Source organism: Bubalus kerabau, chromosome 17 (genome assembly GCF_029407905.1).
Source record: "Bubalus kerabau isolate K-KA32 ecotype Philippines breed swamp buffalo chromosome 17, PCC_UOA_SB_1v2, whole genome shotgun sequence".
Taxonomy (NCBI): domain Eukaryota; kingdom Metazoa; phylum Chordata; class Mammalia; order Artiodactyla; family Bovidae; genus Bubalus; species Bubalus kerabau.
In genome coordinates this window covers 16,849,702-16,863,852 of record NC_073640.1, presented here as the reverse complement: position 1 = coordinate 16,863,852, position 14,151 = coordinate 16,849,702, and the positions used below count along the sequence as shown (strand labels likewise).

At 62.2% G+C, this 14,151-nt stretch overlaps 1 protein-coding gene across 1 annotated transcript in view; it reads right to left on the bottom strand.

Annotated features, from left to right (window-relative positions):
* ZFPM1 (zinc finger protein, FOG family member 1) overlaps positions 1 to 12,354 on the bottom strand; it is a 61,617-nt gene extending 49,263 nt beyond the window's left edge. The window contains exon 1 of the mRNA XM_055552366.1: positions 11,952 to 12,354. Within this exon, the coding sequence (XP_055408341.1) occupies positions 11,952 to 11,991 (40 nt within the window). The 5' untranslated portion in view covers positions 11,992 to 12,354. The remainder of the gene's footprint in view (positions 1 to 11,951) is intronic.
* Positions 12,355 to 14,151: the final 1,797 nt, after the last annotated feature.

The following is a 14,151-nucleotide window of genomic DNA, read 5'->3' as shown; positions in this document are numbered from 1 at the left end:
TTTTAGCTGCCTCGTCTTGTCTCGGGGAGGGCTATATTTTGGCTTCCTTGCAAAGTGGTGACGACATTGATGATGGTTTTACGAGGACCCAGTCCCCTGGCTTTCACCTTAGATCTAGTGGCACCATGTTTGCGGCTCTGAGTTGCAGGGTGGTGGGCTCGCGGGTGTGTGCGTGTGTGTGAGCGCGTGTGCACAGGCTTTGTTCCTGGCATTTTGGTGGGTGAGATAAGAGGAAACAACAGAACCGCTGGGAGCGGCAGGCAGATAGATAACGCGATAGGGCTGCTCTACCACCAGGCCTATCTGCTCGTATCGCAGTTCCCTTTTCTTTCTTTCTGCTTGGGGGGCAGGGCGGAACACACCCCCACCCCACCCCTATGCTGGGGCCTGAGCTGGGGGCCTCCCTCTCGGGCACACTCCCTCTGTATCTTTAACACACCCAGCGCCCAGGTCCGGAGCCCCTGGCTGGAAGGGGTGGGGGTCCCCAGGGTCAGTGTCAGCACTGAGGTGGGTGACAAATGCAGGGGAGCACCCGCTCTCAAGAGAGGACCCAGTTCGCTCTCACCAGCCATGCCAAAAGGGCCCTGAGGAGGCTGACCCCCATTCTAGGATGAAGGCAGGAAGCCCAGAGAGATGACATGGCTGTGCTGTGCTGGGGCCGGGATCTGGAGAGTGGATACAGAGTTCCTTCCTTGAGAAGTCCTGCCAGCCCCGGGAGGGTATGGCTGGGCGGGCACAGGGGCCCTCAGGGAGATGACCAGAGAAGCCACTGACTCCCAGCCCAGTGCTTGCAGGGCAGGCCTTAGTGTCTTCAGCCTTGTTTTTGTAGACGTAGAAACAGAGGCTCAGGACAGGGAACTGCCTATGAACACAGCGATGGGCAGGCTGGACCCCCTCCCCATCCCCATGTTCTCTCTGGCCCTGGTGAAAACAGAGGGTCCGAGGGGAGGACTGCTGGGCCCACGGGACAGACGTTCTGGAACCCCCGGGTTGCTGTTGAGAGCACCCCGGAAGGATGCTGGCGGGATGGAGGAGGAGGTGCCGCCAGCAGGGAGGCTTCGGGGACCCTGGCCCCTGCAGGCGCCCCAGGGAACCCCACGTCCGGCTGCATGGGACCCAGGATGCTTTCCCTACTTCTCTCCCTCTCCTCCCTCGAAGGCCAAGGAGGCTATAGTGCAATCCTGCCTGTCACACGGGTGAGGAAGCAGTGAGTCACCTGCCCATGCCCCCCCCACCAACCCGGGGGCAGGGTTCAAACTCAGACAACCCCCCCAACTCTGGGCCCCCTCCCCCACACATGCATCCATTTTACTGGAAACAGCTGACTTCCTTTAGAATACTGAAACGAAATAAAACCCAATGACAAAAAGAAACCAACTTCGTCACCAAAGGAGCCTATTTTCTGAGGACAGATGAAATGACCCCCACATGTAAGCAGGAGCAGTCACCCCGTCATCCCCCACCCACTCTTGGAAAGGACTTGCGGCCCTCACCCTCTCTGTGCCTGGGCATTTTCCCCCAATTAGAGGGCAGTCCCCTTAGGGCAGGTGGAAGCCCACGGGTGCCAACACCCTGAGAACCTCCAGGATGGAGACTCAGACCTTGACAAGGCCTCTACCTCAGGTCTCTACGGTTCCTTCCTCTGCTGTGTGATCTTGGCTGGGTTACAGAACCTCTCTGAGCCTCGAGTCCGCCAAGAAAAAAATGAGGTTGCTGGTGCCCCTGCAGGATGTTGGGAGGATGTTATAGGAGAACACGGGTCACGTCCAGGCCTGGCGTGCAGCATGCAGTGAATGGAGCTGTCAGCTAACACGGGTTCCACTTGGATGGGAAGTGGGGAGCCCTTGACCCACCGAGAAATGTCACTGACTGTCCTGTCAGGCCTCCTGCCTCTAGGATCTCATTTCTCAAGAGTTGCATAAAAAAATAAATGCAAAGAGCAGGGAAGACGGCCAGCTGCCCTGCGCCTGCCAGGAGCTCCAGGCAGCCCCTCTGCGGGCTTTCTGAGTGGAGAGGGCGGGGTGCCTGGCCTCTTCTCCCCGCCCCTGCCCCTCCCCCACGGCTGCCGCACCTGTCCCTCAGCTGGAGGATTAGCCCCATGGCGGCCCTAATCGCGCTCATCGCACCATCAGCGCAGGATCTCGGATCAGCTGAAGGAGGCGGCTTTATCCAGACAGACGCGGAGATGGCACCTCAGCCCCACCTGGGCGCCAGCTGTCACATGTGGCGGCCGGCAGGCCTCTGAAGGCAGGGGAGAGAGACAGCTGCCCCGCTGGGTCCCTCAACATTTACGGGGCACCTACTGTATAACCAGGCACGGCCCGTTCCAGGGGTCGGGGAGAGACAGCAGAGATCCAGACAGGCAAATTTCCCACACCACATTCTCACCCCACACCTGGCCCACCAGACGGAAGAGGACACTGAGGCCCAGAGATCCGTCCCAGGGGTTGGCGCCAGGCTGCCGGTCCGGATGCCCAGTTCTGGCAAGGAGCTGGTGAGGGCCCTGTACCCGTGAGGGCGCCCCTTGGCCCTCACGCCCCCCACCCCCACTCCTGCTATCCTGGCTCCGGGACACTGTCTTCACACAGAGGCCTGGGAGGTGCAGGCCGGACATGCCAAGGTTCATGGCCCGCTGGGGCGCCAGGAGAGGCCGGGAGAGATGGCTCCCACCCTGCCCACCCTCCTCCCTACCTTCTTTTTCAAAAACATAATTTATCTGTGTATTATCAAGAAATCCAGACACTTTAATCAGTGAGCTATGAAGTCAGAATTTCCATTCTTATCTGCGGGAGGAGTGGAAATGGAGGAGATAGCACGGAGGGATCGCTGGTGGGGAATGTTAATGGGTGGAGAGGCTGGGCTATTGGCCACGGAGACGCCATATCTCCCCCATTATCAAGGCCGTATCTCCCCAACCATCTCGGCGCGGTAATGGGGCCAGTTCAACTTTCCGAGTTATCACAGGAGCTGAAACCTGCGCCCGCCAGAGGCCTGGACCAGGAGACAGTTCGGGCAGACCGGGCCCGGGCCGGCAAAGCTGGGATGGAGAGGAGGGTCTGGCTGGGGCCCCCGGGGAGCCCTGACCATCAAGGCCCCCGCAGTGAGCGAGGGGGTTCCTCTGCTCTCTGGGAAAATGTCCGGTTTTGGTGGAGTGAACACAGACATCCTGTGCAGGAGGGGAAACTGAGGCAGCAGGCCACCTCAGGGTCCCAGTGGGGCTGGGGGCCTCAGCCCTGCCAAGCCACACCAGGCCTATGACATGAAAAGGGTGGGTGTGTGGAGGCATGGCAGGGGGGAGGGGGGTGCGAGCAGCCTGCCCTCCTGCCTGCGGCCCTCAGGGTCTCCACCCCACCCCCAAAGCCTTCTCCAGGTCCCCAGCCCCAGGAGCAGGAAGCATCAGTAATAAAACAGCCCTGGTGGGCTCTACCCCTGCCAGTCCTGACCTGGGGTTAGGGGTATGCTCAGCATGGCCCTAAAATGTTGAGGACTTGCCACCTGCCTGCCGGTCCCGATGTGGGACACCCTGGGGGATGGGGCACCAGGGCTCATAAACAGAACACCTCTGCCCATTCAGAAGCAGGGGCCCCACAGCCACTCACTCCTTGGGGAGCACTACAGCTGAGGTGTGGAGCAAGGGGCTCACTTGGGGGCCCTGTGTGACTGGGAACTGCCCCAGGTGGGCTCAGTCATCAGATGCCAGTGCAGCCCTGGCTCTGGTCTCCCTCCTGCAGCTGGGGGATGGGCTGCAGCCTCTCTGGCCCGGGAGGGGAAGGGACTGGCCCAAGGTCACAGAGCCAGCAAGGAGACCACAGCTAGATGCTCTCTGTAACTGCAGGAAGGCCTCGATTTCCTGGACTTGAACATAGTGGCACCATGCCCAGCAGGGACAGCTCTGGACTGGGACACCACGACTGTCACCATCCTCTGCTCCCTCCAGGGTGGGAAACTCGAGCTACCTTCTGGAGTATGACCTTTCAACTCTCTAAGCCTCAGTTTCCCCTCCGAGCACTGAGCTAACTGCTGAGCCCAAGTTGTGAGCTCACGGCTGCAAGAGTTGGGCACCCAGCAGGGGCTTAGTAGGTGCTCCGCTAATGCCTACTGTCATGGCCAATGCCCACACTGTCACTGGTCTCAGGATGAGCTCGGGGCCCCAGTGAGCGGGGGTCACACGAGGAGGCTGGAGCTTTCTCTCTCATTGAATGGGGCCGAGTGCCTGATGCCAGGGCTGCCTGAAGAATAGAGGGGGGCTGAGAAAGCAGCAGTGCCCTGGATGAGCCTGTGGGAGCCCACGAGGGCCTATTCCAGTGGAGGGCCCTCAGGCAGCTCTTCCCTGCTGCCCACCGCAGGACGGAGCCGAGACCCCGTCTGGTGGCCCCTCCCGCTCCCGCTCCCAGGGACTCCCAGGACTCCACTCCTGCTGCATATTTCAGGGTGGAGACAAGGGAGACTAACGCAGGAGGCTGTGGCAGGTGCACGTGGCAGGTCAGGAAAGCTGGACGGCTTCAAGTGAGACACCAAGAGGAACTGGCAGGAATCAGGGCAAGGGAGGTGGGGGGATGTCGTCTCCCTCTTCATTTTAACTCTGCCAAATGATACAGACGACGCAGGGGCTCTGGCCCAGGCCGGACCTCTGCTGTCCGGTCTTGCCAGCCTCACTGCCCTGTGAGCTCAGGATCACGGTTCTACTGAAACCTTGCAGGGGAACCGAGGCTCGGGGCAGGGGCTGGGCATGCACCCAGCCCAGCATCTCCACGACATCCCCGTGCTGCAGAGGTGGAGACTGAGGCTCAGGAAGGCAGCATGATGTCTGCGGACCTGCAGAGCCTAAGAGCCCTGCCTCCGGGGTGTTCCTGCTGCCACCCGCCACCCACATGCAGAGCCCCCACCGTGGCTGGCCCCTCCTGCCCAGGTGCAACACACAGCTCAGTTCTGGGGGTGCCCAGAGCTGGCGTGGGGTTACACAGACTGCCCCTCCGATCCCCTTTCCACATCGTTCATGTTGTGTGTGACCATGGTGCAACCACCCACCCTCTCTGATCCTCCATTTTCTGGTGCAAAATGGTTTGAGAACCCCAGCTGAGTCTGGCTGGCTGGGTCTCTGTCCCTCGACCAGCCTGGGGACCTGGGCCAGGGCTGAGCTCCAACTGTGTGGGGCTCACGGAGGCTCACATCACACCCATCACCTCTTTCACGGGAGCAGAAACCGTGGCTCCCCGGCCAGCAGGCCCAGGAGACGCAGAATGGAGGGACAGAAGGGGAGGGGAGGGGCCTGCCTATCTGCCCGGCTCTGGCCCAAGGTCAGCCACCACATTCCTGCCCCAGCGGGCGCTGCCTTCTCCCAAACAGGAGACCAGAGGAGGGGGGAGGCGGGGCTGGGCCAGGAGGACATAGGACAACTCAGGAGGGCAGGGCGGGTGGCTGGGGGCTGCGTGGGGACTGTCCAGAGAAACCTGGGCCCACCTCTGGGGTCCACAGACCCCAGCTCCTGGGTCACAAGGTCTTGAGCATGTCACTGCCTCCCAGAGCCTTAGTTTTCTTGCCTGTAAGATGGGTCAATCCATATGGCTGATGATTGTTAACAGCAGGTAAGATACCTGTGCTGGAAAGGGACTGAGGGGGCCTGAACCAGCCCTGTCCTGCAGTCAGGGGACGTGGCCCATGGCTCACCCCCAATGCAAAAAGTGATACATGAAGGAAAAGAAGGCAGGAGGCAGGACTCTGTGTGACACGTCCAGCCCTGGGGAATTCTGGCAAAATATCAGCAGCGCAGCCACTAGCTCTCAAGGCTGCCCCGTACACCCGGGACATGACCCCGGACAGCACTTTACATTTTGCATCTGGGATCTCATGGACCCTACATACAGTCCCCAGGAGAGGGTGATCTTATGAAGCTCCCGCTTGAAAAGCAGAAACTGAGGCAGGAGACAGGCACCTGCCCACAGGGTCACAGCAAGGCCACGACTCAGGCCATGTGGCAGCCCATGCAGAGTCAAGGGCTGGCCGGTGGCCTGGATCTTAGACCCATGCCCTGCTGTGGGACACTGGGTAGGGTGGGGTAGAGATGGAACCCCTGGGACCCAGAGCAAAAGGGTCCTGTCCTCAGCCCGCATGGTGGCCTCAGGGACGACTGGGGTGGGTGGCAGCAATATGCCACCCAGCAACAATAGCCCCCCTCTGATGTGGGAGCCTGCTCATCGCCTTTGTGTTCCAGCCCCGCGAGAGCACATTCACACTCCTTCCACAGATAAGAAAACACAAGATGCCTCCTGAGGCCCCAGCGGCTGTGATGCCGGAGCTAAAGGCAGATCCACAGGGCTGGAATGGAAAGTTGGGGAGCGGGGCAGGACTCAAGGCCCAGCCTCTTGCCATCTTCATCGGGGCACTGGACTGGGATATTCCCACTGAACCAGGAGACAAACTGAGGCAAAGGTGGGACACCACACTGATGCTGAACAGGTACCTTCGGCAAGGCCCTGTTCATTCCAGGCCTCCAGCTCCTCATCTGTGAAGTAGGTACAGGGACGCAGGAGGCCCTAGGATCCTCTCATTTCGCTACCTGATCCCACGGCCCTTCAACTCTGGGCTGGCTTGGTCCAAATCCATCCAGAGCTCAGGCAGGCAGGGGAAGAGGAGGTGGGGGAGAGGGGGATGGGGGTGGGGGAGAGAGGAACGTTGTTGCCAACTGCCTAATGCAGCCCTTCTTCTCTGATGGCGAAATGTCAGCTCAGAGAGGGCAAGTGATGCCAGGTTTGTACAGCCTGGGCGCTTGCTTGGCAAGCTGTCATTGGAATGGCCGGAGGGAAAGACTAGCCACGAAGAGGAGTGATGGGAGTGCGGGAGGTTGCGGTGCCCACTTCCTGGACAGGGTCCTTGTATGTGTTTTACTCTCTGGAGACAGTTTGGGGAAAGAGATTTGTCCCTCATTGATAAACTGGAAACCACAGACCTGACTTGACCAATGGACCACAAAGATATCTTGGAGAAGGGGGATGGGGATGCTGGCAGCTGTCTGAGGTGATGTGTATTTCATGTCGATGCCCAGGGACCACCAGTGTCTTCATCCCTATTGTGCAGACGGGGAAACTGAGGCCGAAAGGGGGTAAAAGGAGAAGCCAGAGAGAAACCCTCCAGGTCTTGGCTTGAGCCCAGGCCCCAGTGAGGGGTCAGCCCCAATGGGGGCTGGCCCTCCCCTCCTCACAGGACCACACACCCTGCAGCTGGGAGGAGCTGAGTCCTTACACGTGGGGCCACCTGCCTCCCGTTGCCACAGTCGGACATGCAGGCCCACTTGGCAGGTGTTGGCCTTCACTTCTGCAACCCTCCTGGGGCCAGGTCACGTCTGCCAGAGTAGGGAACAGTGGGCAAGGTCCAGAGAGCGAATATGTGACAGTGGCCTCAGTCTCCCCCTCTGTGAAATGGGGACAGGGCTGTTGCAGGAAGGGGGAGCAGGGCCAGGACGACCAATAGGATGGTGGCTGGTGGGCAGGAGCCAGCCAGGCGCCCAAGCGCTGCCCGGCTGGCCTTCGTGCGGGGCCAGGCCTGGGTCTATTTGGGGGGGGGGGGCGGTGGTGGCGATACCCATCAGTGAGGCAACAACTGCCTCCAGGAGGAGGCCTGTCGATGGCAGATAGGCTGCCGGGAGTATTATTCACGAGCCCGTCAAGCCCCAGGAACGTCTGGTTGGCATAGAAACAGGAGATAAGGGGTACAATTAATGGCATCGTGTTCCCTCCTCCTTTCTTCCCCAACTGACCCATTTAAATCCCTGGCGGTGCTGGTGCCATGCTGGGCTCCCAGTGACCTCTGGGGAGGGGCTGGTCAGGTGGGCGGGATGAGACCAGGGCTCAGGCCCTGGGCAGGGCTGGCTAAAACCTCCTGGGAGCCCACTCCTGTCAATGTGAACATCTCAGGAAGGAGCCGGAGACTTGGCAAGGGCAGGGCTGGGGAAAGACTGCTGGGCACCTCTACTCCCAGGGGCCCATTGCACAGCTGTGGAGACTGAGGCTGGGAAGCCCAGAGGCAGACAGAAGTGAGGAACTGTGGTTCCTCACTCCTCTGAGCAGTGTGCTGCTCAGAGCAGGGCCACACTGCCAGCCTTCCAACCCCAGCTGCCATTTCCTTGGGTGAGAACTTCTCTGCACTTTGGTTTCCCCATGAGGTAAACGGTAAGAACGGGACCCGCCCGAAGACACTGTGTAGCCTGGCGCAGAGTGAGTAGTAGCTACTACTGGTATTACTGTTACTGCCTAATGAGCAAAAGAGCTGTCTTCCCTCAGACCCAGGGATGCAGGAAAACCAAGAACCACTTGGAGCCAGTGTGAAGGCCCAACATTAGGGCCTGCAAGCCCAGCCCAGGTCGCAGCCCACCAGCTGGGGCTCCAGTCCGGGGCAGCTGTGTAGCCAAAGCCCCCTCTCTCCCTGCTTCTTGGCCATCATGGTGCGGTGGTGGGCATTGCAAGGTGGCCCCCAGAACCAGGAGACTCCCTCGGCCTCCCACACCAGGAGGGGATGTGCATGGCTCTGTGAAGATGATCCCTCTTAAGTTCCTAAAAACTCAGATAGGGACCACCTCAGCCCCTTCCGGCCCCACCCAGGCTCTCCCTGGAACTGGCTCAGCCAGAAGACTCTGCCAGCCCCCAGGTGGGCGTTGGGCTGCTAGGGGGAGCGGGTAGGTAGCTTAAAGCTCGGAGTGAATGAGTCATCCTGTGGCCACCAATAATTTGCTTAATCAAACTCTGAGGATGTGTGAAAAACACCCCCACCTGCGATGGAGTGGCTGCTGGGCATGGACCGGCTGCTGGGGCATGGACTGGCTGCTAGGCATGGACCGGCTGCTGGGCATGGACCGGCAGGGCTTCTTCCAGGAGCCCCTTACCTGTCTGTCCTCGGTTTCCACTCACCTCTGGAATCATGGCCCCCAGGGGCCCTCCCTCTGCAAAGGGGCTCAGCACCCCCAGTCTGACCTGGGGGCTTTCCATATCCCCACTGTTCAGAGCTGGGAACTGAAGCTAGCCCATTGTCCCTGGAGGCACCCCCATGCTGGGCTCTTTCCTGACCCCTGCTGGAGGTCCCCCCTTGCAGGCAGAGCCCCACCTGCCCCCTCCCCCATTTCCCACACTGCTCACCCTCTGCCTCTGGTTAGCTTACCCCACCTCTGGCTCCCAGGGCAGTGACTGTGACCAGTGCTTGCATACAGCAAGTGCTCAATCAAGACCTGCTGAATGAATCAAGGCAGATCCGAGTAGACCTTCCCTTCTGATTTTCAGGACCCGCTCAAAAAAAACTAGTACACTGGGCTCCCCCCAACCTCAACCCGGCAGTGGAAGCCACTTTGATTCTTTTTTCAAAACAAAAAAACAACTGTAAGCAGGTTATATACCTACCACTTGCTAGGAAGACCCCCAACCCCAACGTGACTCAAGGGGGAAAACATCCTCTCTCCTTCCGCCTCTGACTGTATCTCACACCATCTAATAGGAATCAGGGTTGGGTGTCCCCCACCTCCTGGCCGCTGCAAAGTCAGTTTTCTTTCATTTTGACGGACTGTACCACCCGCAGGGGGAGGATCAACTTCTTGGCAATGAAGTGTGTTTGGGATGAAAACTCGCCCAAACGGACCCAGACACGCATGCCCCTCCACCCCTCCCCGGCCTTCGGAGGACCCCACTGGCCCCAGCCGCGCCGCCCCCGCGCTGTTGTTGCCTCCAACCCTGCCGGGCCTGGTGGCCGTAGATAAGGCCTCTTATCGCTGTTGGAGATCGCCATCCGGCCGACCGGCCCGGCGCTTATCTGAGCTCCCATCGACCCGGGCGGGAGGAAACCTCGGCGGGCCGGGGGCGCCGGGGGTCCCTAGCTGCGCTCCGCCCTGTGTTCCCCGCCAGCGGGGCCCGGCCTATCGTCACAGCCATCTGGCCGGCCAAGGCCGCGCTCCCGCCTCGCCCTCCCCCGCTCCCACGTTTGAAGTTAATAAATGGGAGCGCCTATCGCCTCCGCCATCGGTTGTGCGCCTTATCAGCGCGGCACATCTATCTGCGCGCGGAACAAAAGGCGTACAGAGGCGCGGGCAGCTGCGCCCCAGCTTTGGTGGGGGCACGGGGGCGGCGCCCCAAGAGCTCGCCCCCGCCCCCCACTCGCGGCCTGGTCGCAGGTGAGGCCAGTGGAGCGGGCACACAGCTGCGAGGGCCTGTACGCACAGCCCCAGGCAGAGGGCGGGCGTGCGGGCGCCGCCGCTTGGTGACAATCAGCGCTCGCATCTTAACGCGCCTAGATCTGCCCGGGGGTGGAGGCGCCCCGGGCCGCAGGCTGAAGGGACGGTTCCCCAGCTCCACCTCCCAGGGTCGGCTCCCTCCCTAGCCTGGTTCCCGGGCGCACTGAAAGTGGACAGCAGGGCTCGCCCTCCCACCCGCTTTGGTCCCTGTCCACAACGCGCTCCGCTCAGTCCACCCAGCCGAGTCCGGGCACTCGCCCCGCTCTGGGCCTTATCGGCGCTGGCATCGGCTCCCAACCTGCAATCTCCCTGCCCGCGTTATCTGCATTTCTCATCACGCTGAAACACAGACACACGCACACACGAGAACAGACCCAACAGAGGCACACAGGGGAGGAGGGGAAAAAGAAACCAGAGAACCAGCGCAGATCGGGACCTGTGGGTGGTTTTAATACTTGAGTTGACTTGATAGAAGGCGACTTTCGGAAAACAGTCCCGCTTACACGCTGAGGAGTCAGGTTACGGGAACCCGGATTCACGCTTGCCTTCCCCCTCTATGGGATCTGATCTGGGGACTAGACACTCCCCCCACCAGGAGCACTCACAAGGGGTCTTGAAGGCAGAGCTCATGTGGACAGAAGAGACAGTGCTCAGGAGCATGGGGCTGGCCACCTCTTTGCCTCTTTGGCAGCCCCAACGACTTGCCGGTCTGGCCCGGGAGATGTAACCCAGGTAGAAAGCCTTGAGCCCTGGCCCTGGCTGCAGAGGCGTGAAGTTATTATTGGCGTGGGGTAGGGATTCGTGCTTCCTGTGCACTGCCCTCTTTCAGCTGAGTGGCCCCAAGAGTTTAGGGCGCTTTTATCGCTGGGGTAGGGGGTTGGGGGCTGGGCATCAGCAGTGACTGCCCGGCCCCCCTGGGGAATGCCCTTTGGTCCAGATGGGGGAGAAACTTGGACGCGTGGCCCAGGACTGAGTCCTGGGAGACCCCTCCCTGAAGGAGCAGCCCCTTGGATAGAAGGTGTGTGACCGCAAGCCTAGGAGTGCAAAAGCCCCTGTGGTTCTGGCTGGGACACAGGGAGAAGGCCTCCAGGAGGCTGTCCCCGGCAGGGAAAGCTGGAGTTGGAGACCCGGGAGACAGGGCTGGAGCCCAGCTCATGGGCTGTGGTAGCAGCACCCCTGCCCCCCGCAGCCAGGAGGTTCTGTGACCAGAAGGCATGGTGGTGGGCACCCGCGGGTCTCTGTCACTTGGCCTGCACTTCCACACGCCCTGGGTGCCCCTTCTCCCTCTCAGGTCTCTCTTTCTCCCTCTAGATACAAAGCCTGGGAGAGTCAACCGCGCGAGATAAGATCACAATTTCAGCCCGTCCCGACAGAGCGATCTTATCAGGATGGGACTTGCAGAATGGAATATTTTAAACTTTATCTGAGCCCAGATCGGGGCCGCCTTATCGCTGCACCATCTCTGGGATGCGGGGGAGGGGCAGGCCGCGAGGTGGCCGCGCCCCCAGCCACCCCGTTCCGGCCCTCTGGGCGGACACCCCCTCCAGGCCGGACCCCCGGTGCTGGAGCCCAGACGCGGGGGCCCGGCCCGCCGGCAAAGATTAGATTACGGCGCGCCTGGCACACAGCGCGGGGGGCGCGGCGCGGGGTGAAGGTCGCGAGCGCCGCGGGCAGAGCGGGGCGGGCCGGGGAACGGGTAGTGGGGGCGGCGGGGGTCGGGGCCGGCGGGCAAAGTTTGACTCACGCTTGATCTGCCGGGGGTTGCTCTGTTTCCTCCTGGACATGTCTCCGGCGCCGCGCGCCCTCCCGGCGGCCGCCTCTAGCCCCTGGTGGGCGGCGGCGGGCGGCGGGGGCGCGGCGGGGCCGCGGGGCGGCTCATGCCCCCGGCCCCTCGGCTCCACGGCCGCCCCGGCCCGCGCCCCCAGCCCGCCGCGTCCGGCCCGGCGCCGCTGAGGAGGCCGGAGTCTCGTCCCTGCTGTGCGGCCGCGCAGACCGCCGGGGGCGGCGGGCGGCGGGCTGCTGCCGGCTTCTCCGCTCCCGCGCAGACGCCGCCGCCGCCGCCGCCGCCGCCGCCGCCGCTGCTCCGCTCTTCTCAATGGAACCTGCGGGTAGCGCGCGGCGGACCTGGCGGCCTCTGCCTGGGCGCTCGGGGCGTGGGGGCGGGGCGTGCACGTCACGGCGCCGCGCCTCCGGGCCCGCCCCGCCTCTGGCCCCGCCCCGTCGCCGGGTCCGGCCCTTATCCCCGCCCGTCGCCCCGCCTCCTGACCCTCCTCTGGCTCCGGCCCCGCCTTCTTCCCCGCCCCCAGAGCCGCGCTCCGCTCCCCCCGCGCAGCGCGCTCCAGCCCCCGGGCGGTCTTGCTTCCTCGCGGCCTTGGCCTCTCCCCGCCTCGGCTGGCCCCGCCCCGATACCCTGGCTCGCCCCCTTGCTTCCTCGCTGAAATAGTCCCGCCCCGCCTTCTGGCCCCGCCCCCAGAGAGCTGGCCCCGGCCCTGGGTGAACCTGTGGCCTCCTCCACACCTCTTTTGGCCCTGCTGCTTTGTCCCCAGGCCTGGCTCAGACTCTGCGACCCAATACACTCCGCCGCTCGGGATCACCGCGCCCGACCGGGCTCAAGCTCTCTCTAGACCCGCCCCCCGATGCCAGCCCCACCCCAAGCCTGACCTGACCTGGTTCGGCCCCTAAACTCCGAGGCTCCGCCCAGAGCACACCCCAAAGCCTGGGCTCCGCTCACCGCTCCATCACTCCGCCCCGCTGCTCTATAACTCCGCCTTCAGGGCCTCTGACCCGCCCAGAACTCCTAGGCTCTGCGACCACCCTCCTCGGCCCGCCGGGTAGGGGACAATGAGGGCCGGGTCAAGCAGCCCGAGGCCTTGACGTCCCACATTGCCTGGGACCAGATTTGGGGTGTGGAGCCGGCTCTGGCACGGTGGGGATTCCGCCCAAGACTGGTGGAAGCAGCATCCGCGGGGTTCGCCACCTCCGGCGACCATAGCCCCAAATGGAGAGCGAGGGACTTCGGACCCTCCTCCCTTGGACTCAGATCTGGCTGGAAATCCGGGAGGCCGCAGAATCCAGCGGCCTGTGCCTGCTCCCCGCCCCCTCGCAGCAGCCCCCAGGCGTTGCCCCTCTGGGTCTCTCCTTCCCAGGCCGTGCCTTTCCAGGACGCCCCTGCTGGAGGCCCAGGAAGTAGAAAGGAGCGAGGTTCCCATGGTCAGTACTGCCTGTTCCAGCCTTGGACACGGAGGCCAGCCCTTCTGTCCTTTGGAATATGTTCATGGGATCCCAGAGGCCCCCCACTTTCCAGGAGGCTCAAGGTCACACAGCATCAGAGTCGTCCCTGGGAGCTCAACTGTATTCCTTTAATATTCTTGGCTTGCATTTGGTGCCTGCCCTCACCCCGCCATCCCCAACCCCATATTCGCAAGAAATAGGAAGTTAGCAGGGGCCAGAGGCTAAGGGGAAGAGCTTTGCAAACAGGGTGTCTGGATGCCTGTCCGCAAAGCTGGACCCACCCACCTGATGGCAGGTGATCCTCAAAGTGATGTGTGGGGGCTGGCTGGGTGCTGAGCACTCTGCCCTGAGACCCCCTCATTCTGTCTGACTCCTGTTGCCTTTGCCCTTCCCCATAGAAGACAAACAATTCGCCCCCAGGACCTGGACACTCTCCCCTGCTGCTGCTGCTCTCAGGAGGGCAGGAGGTTGGCAGGTGGGGCAGAAGGTTGAGGTCCCCCCAGGATAAGCCACTGCCCCCGGACAGGCCAGAACACTGAGGCCAGGAGGCCAAGAGACCTGTCTGGAGTCATGAGCTTGCCCACTCTTCCCACTCTCTGCCCAGACCCAGTGGGTACAGCCTTCCTGCAGCTGCCATGGTGCTGTACCCCTTCTCTGCGGAGTATGCGGCCCATAATTGACTGGTTCACTCAGCCCAGGGCTCCCACTATGTC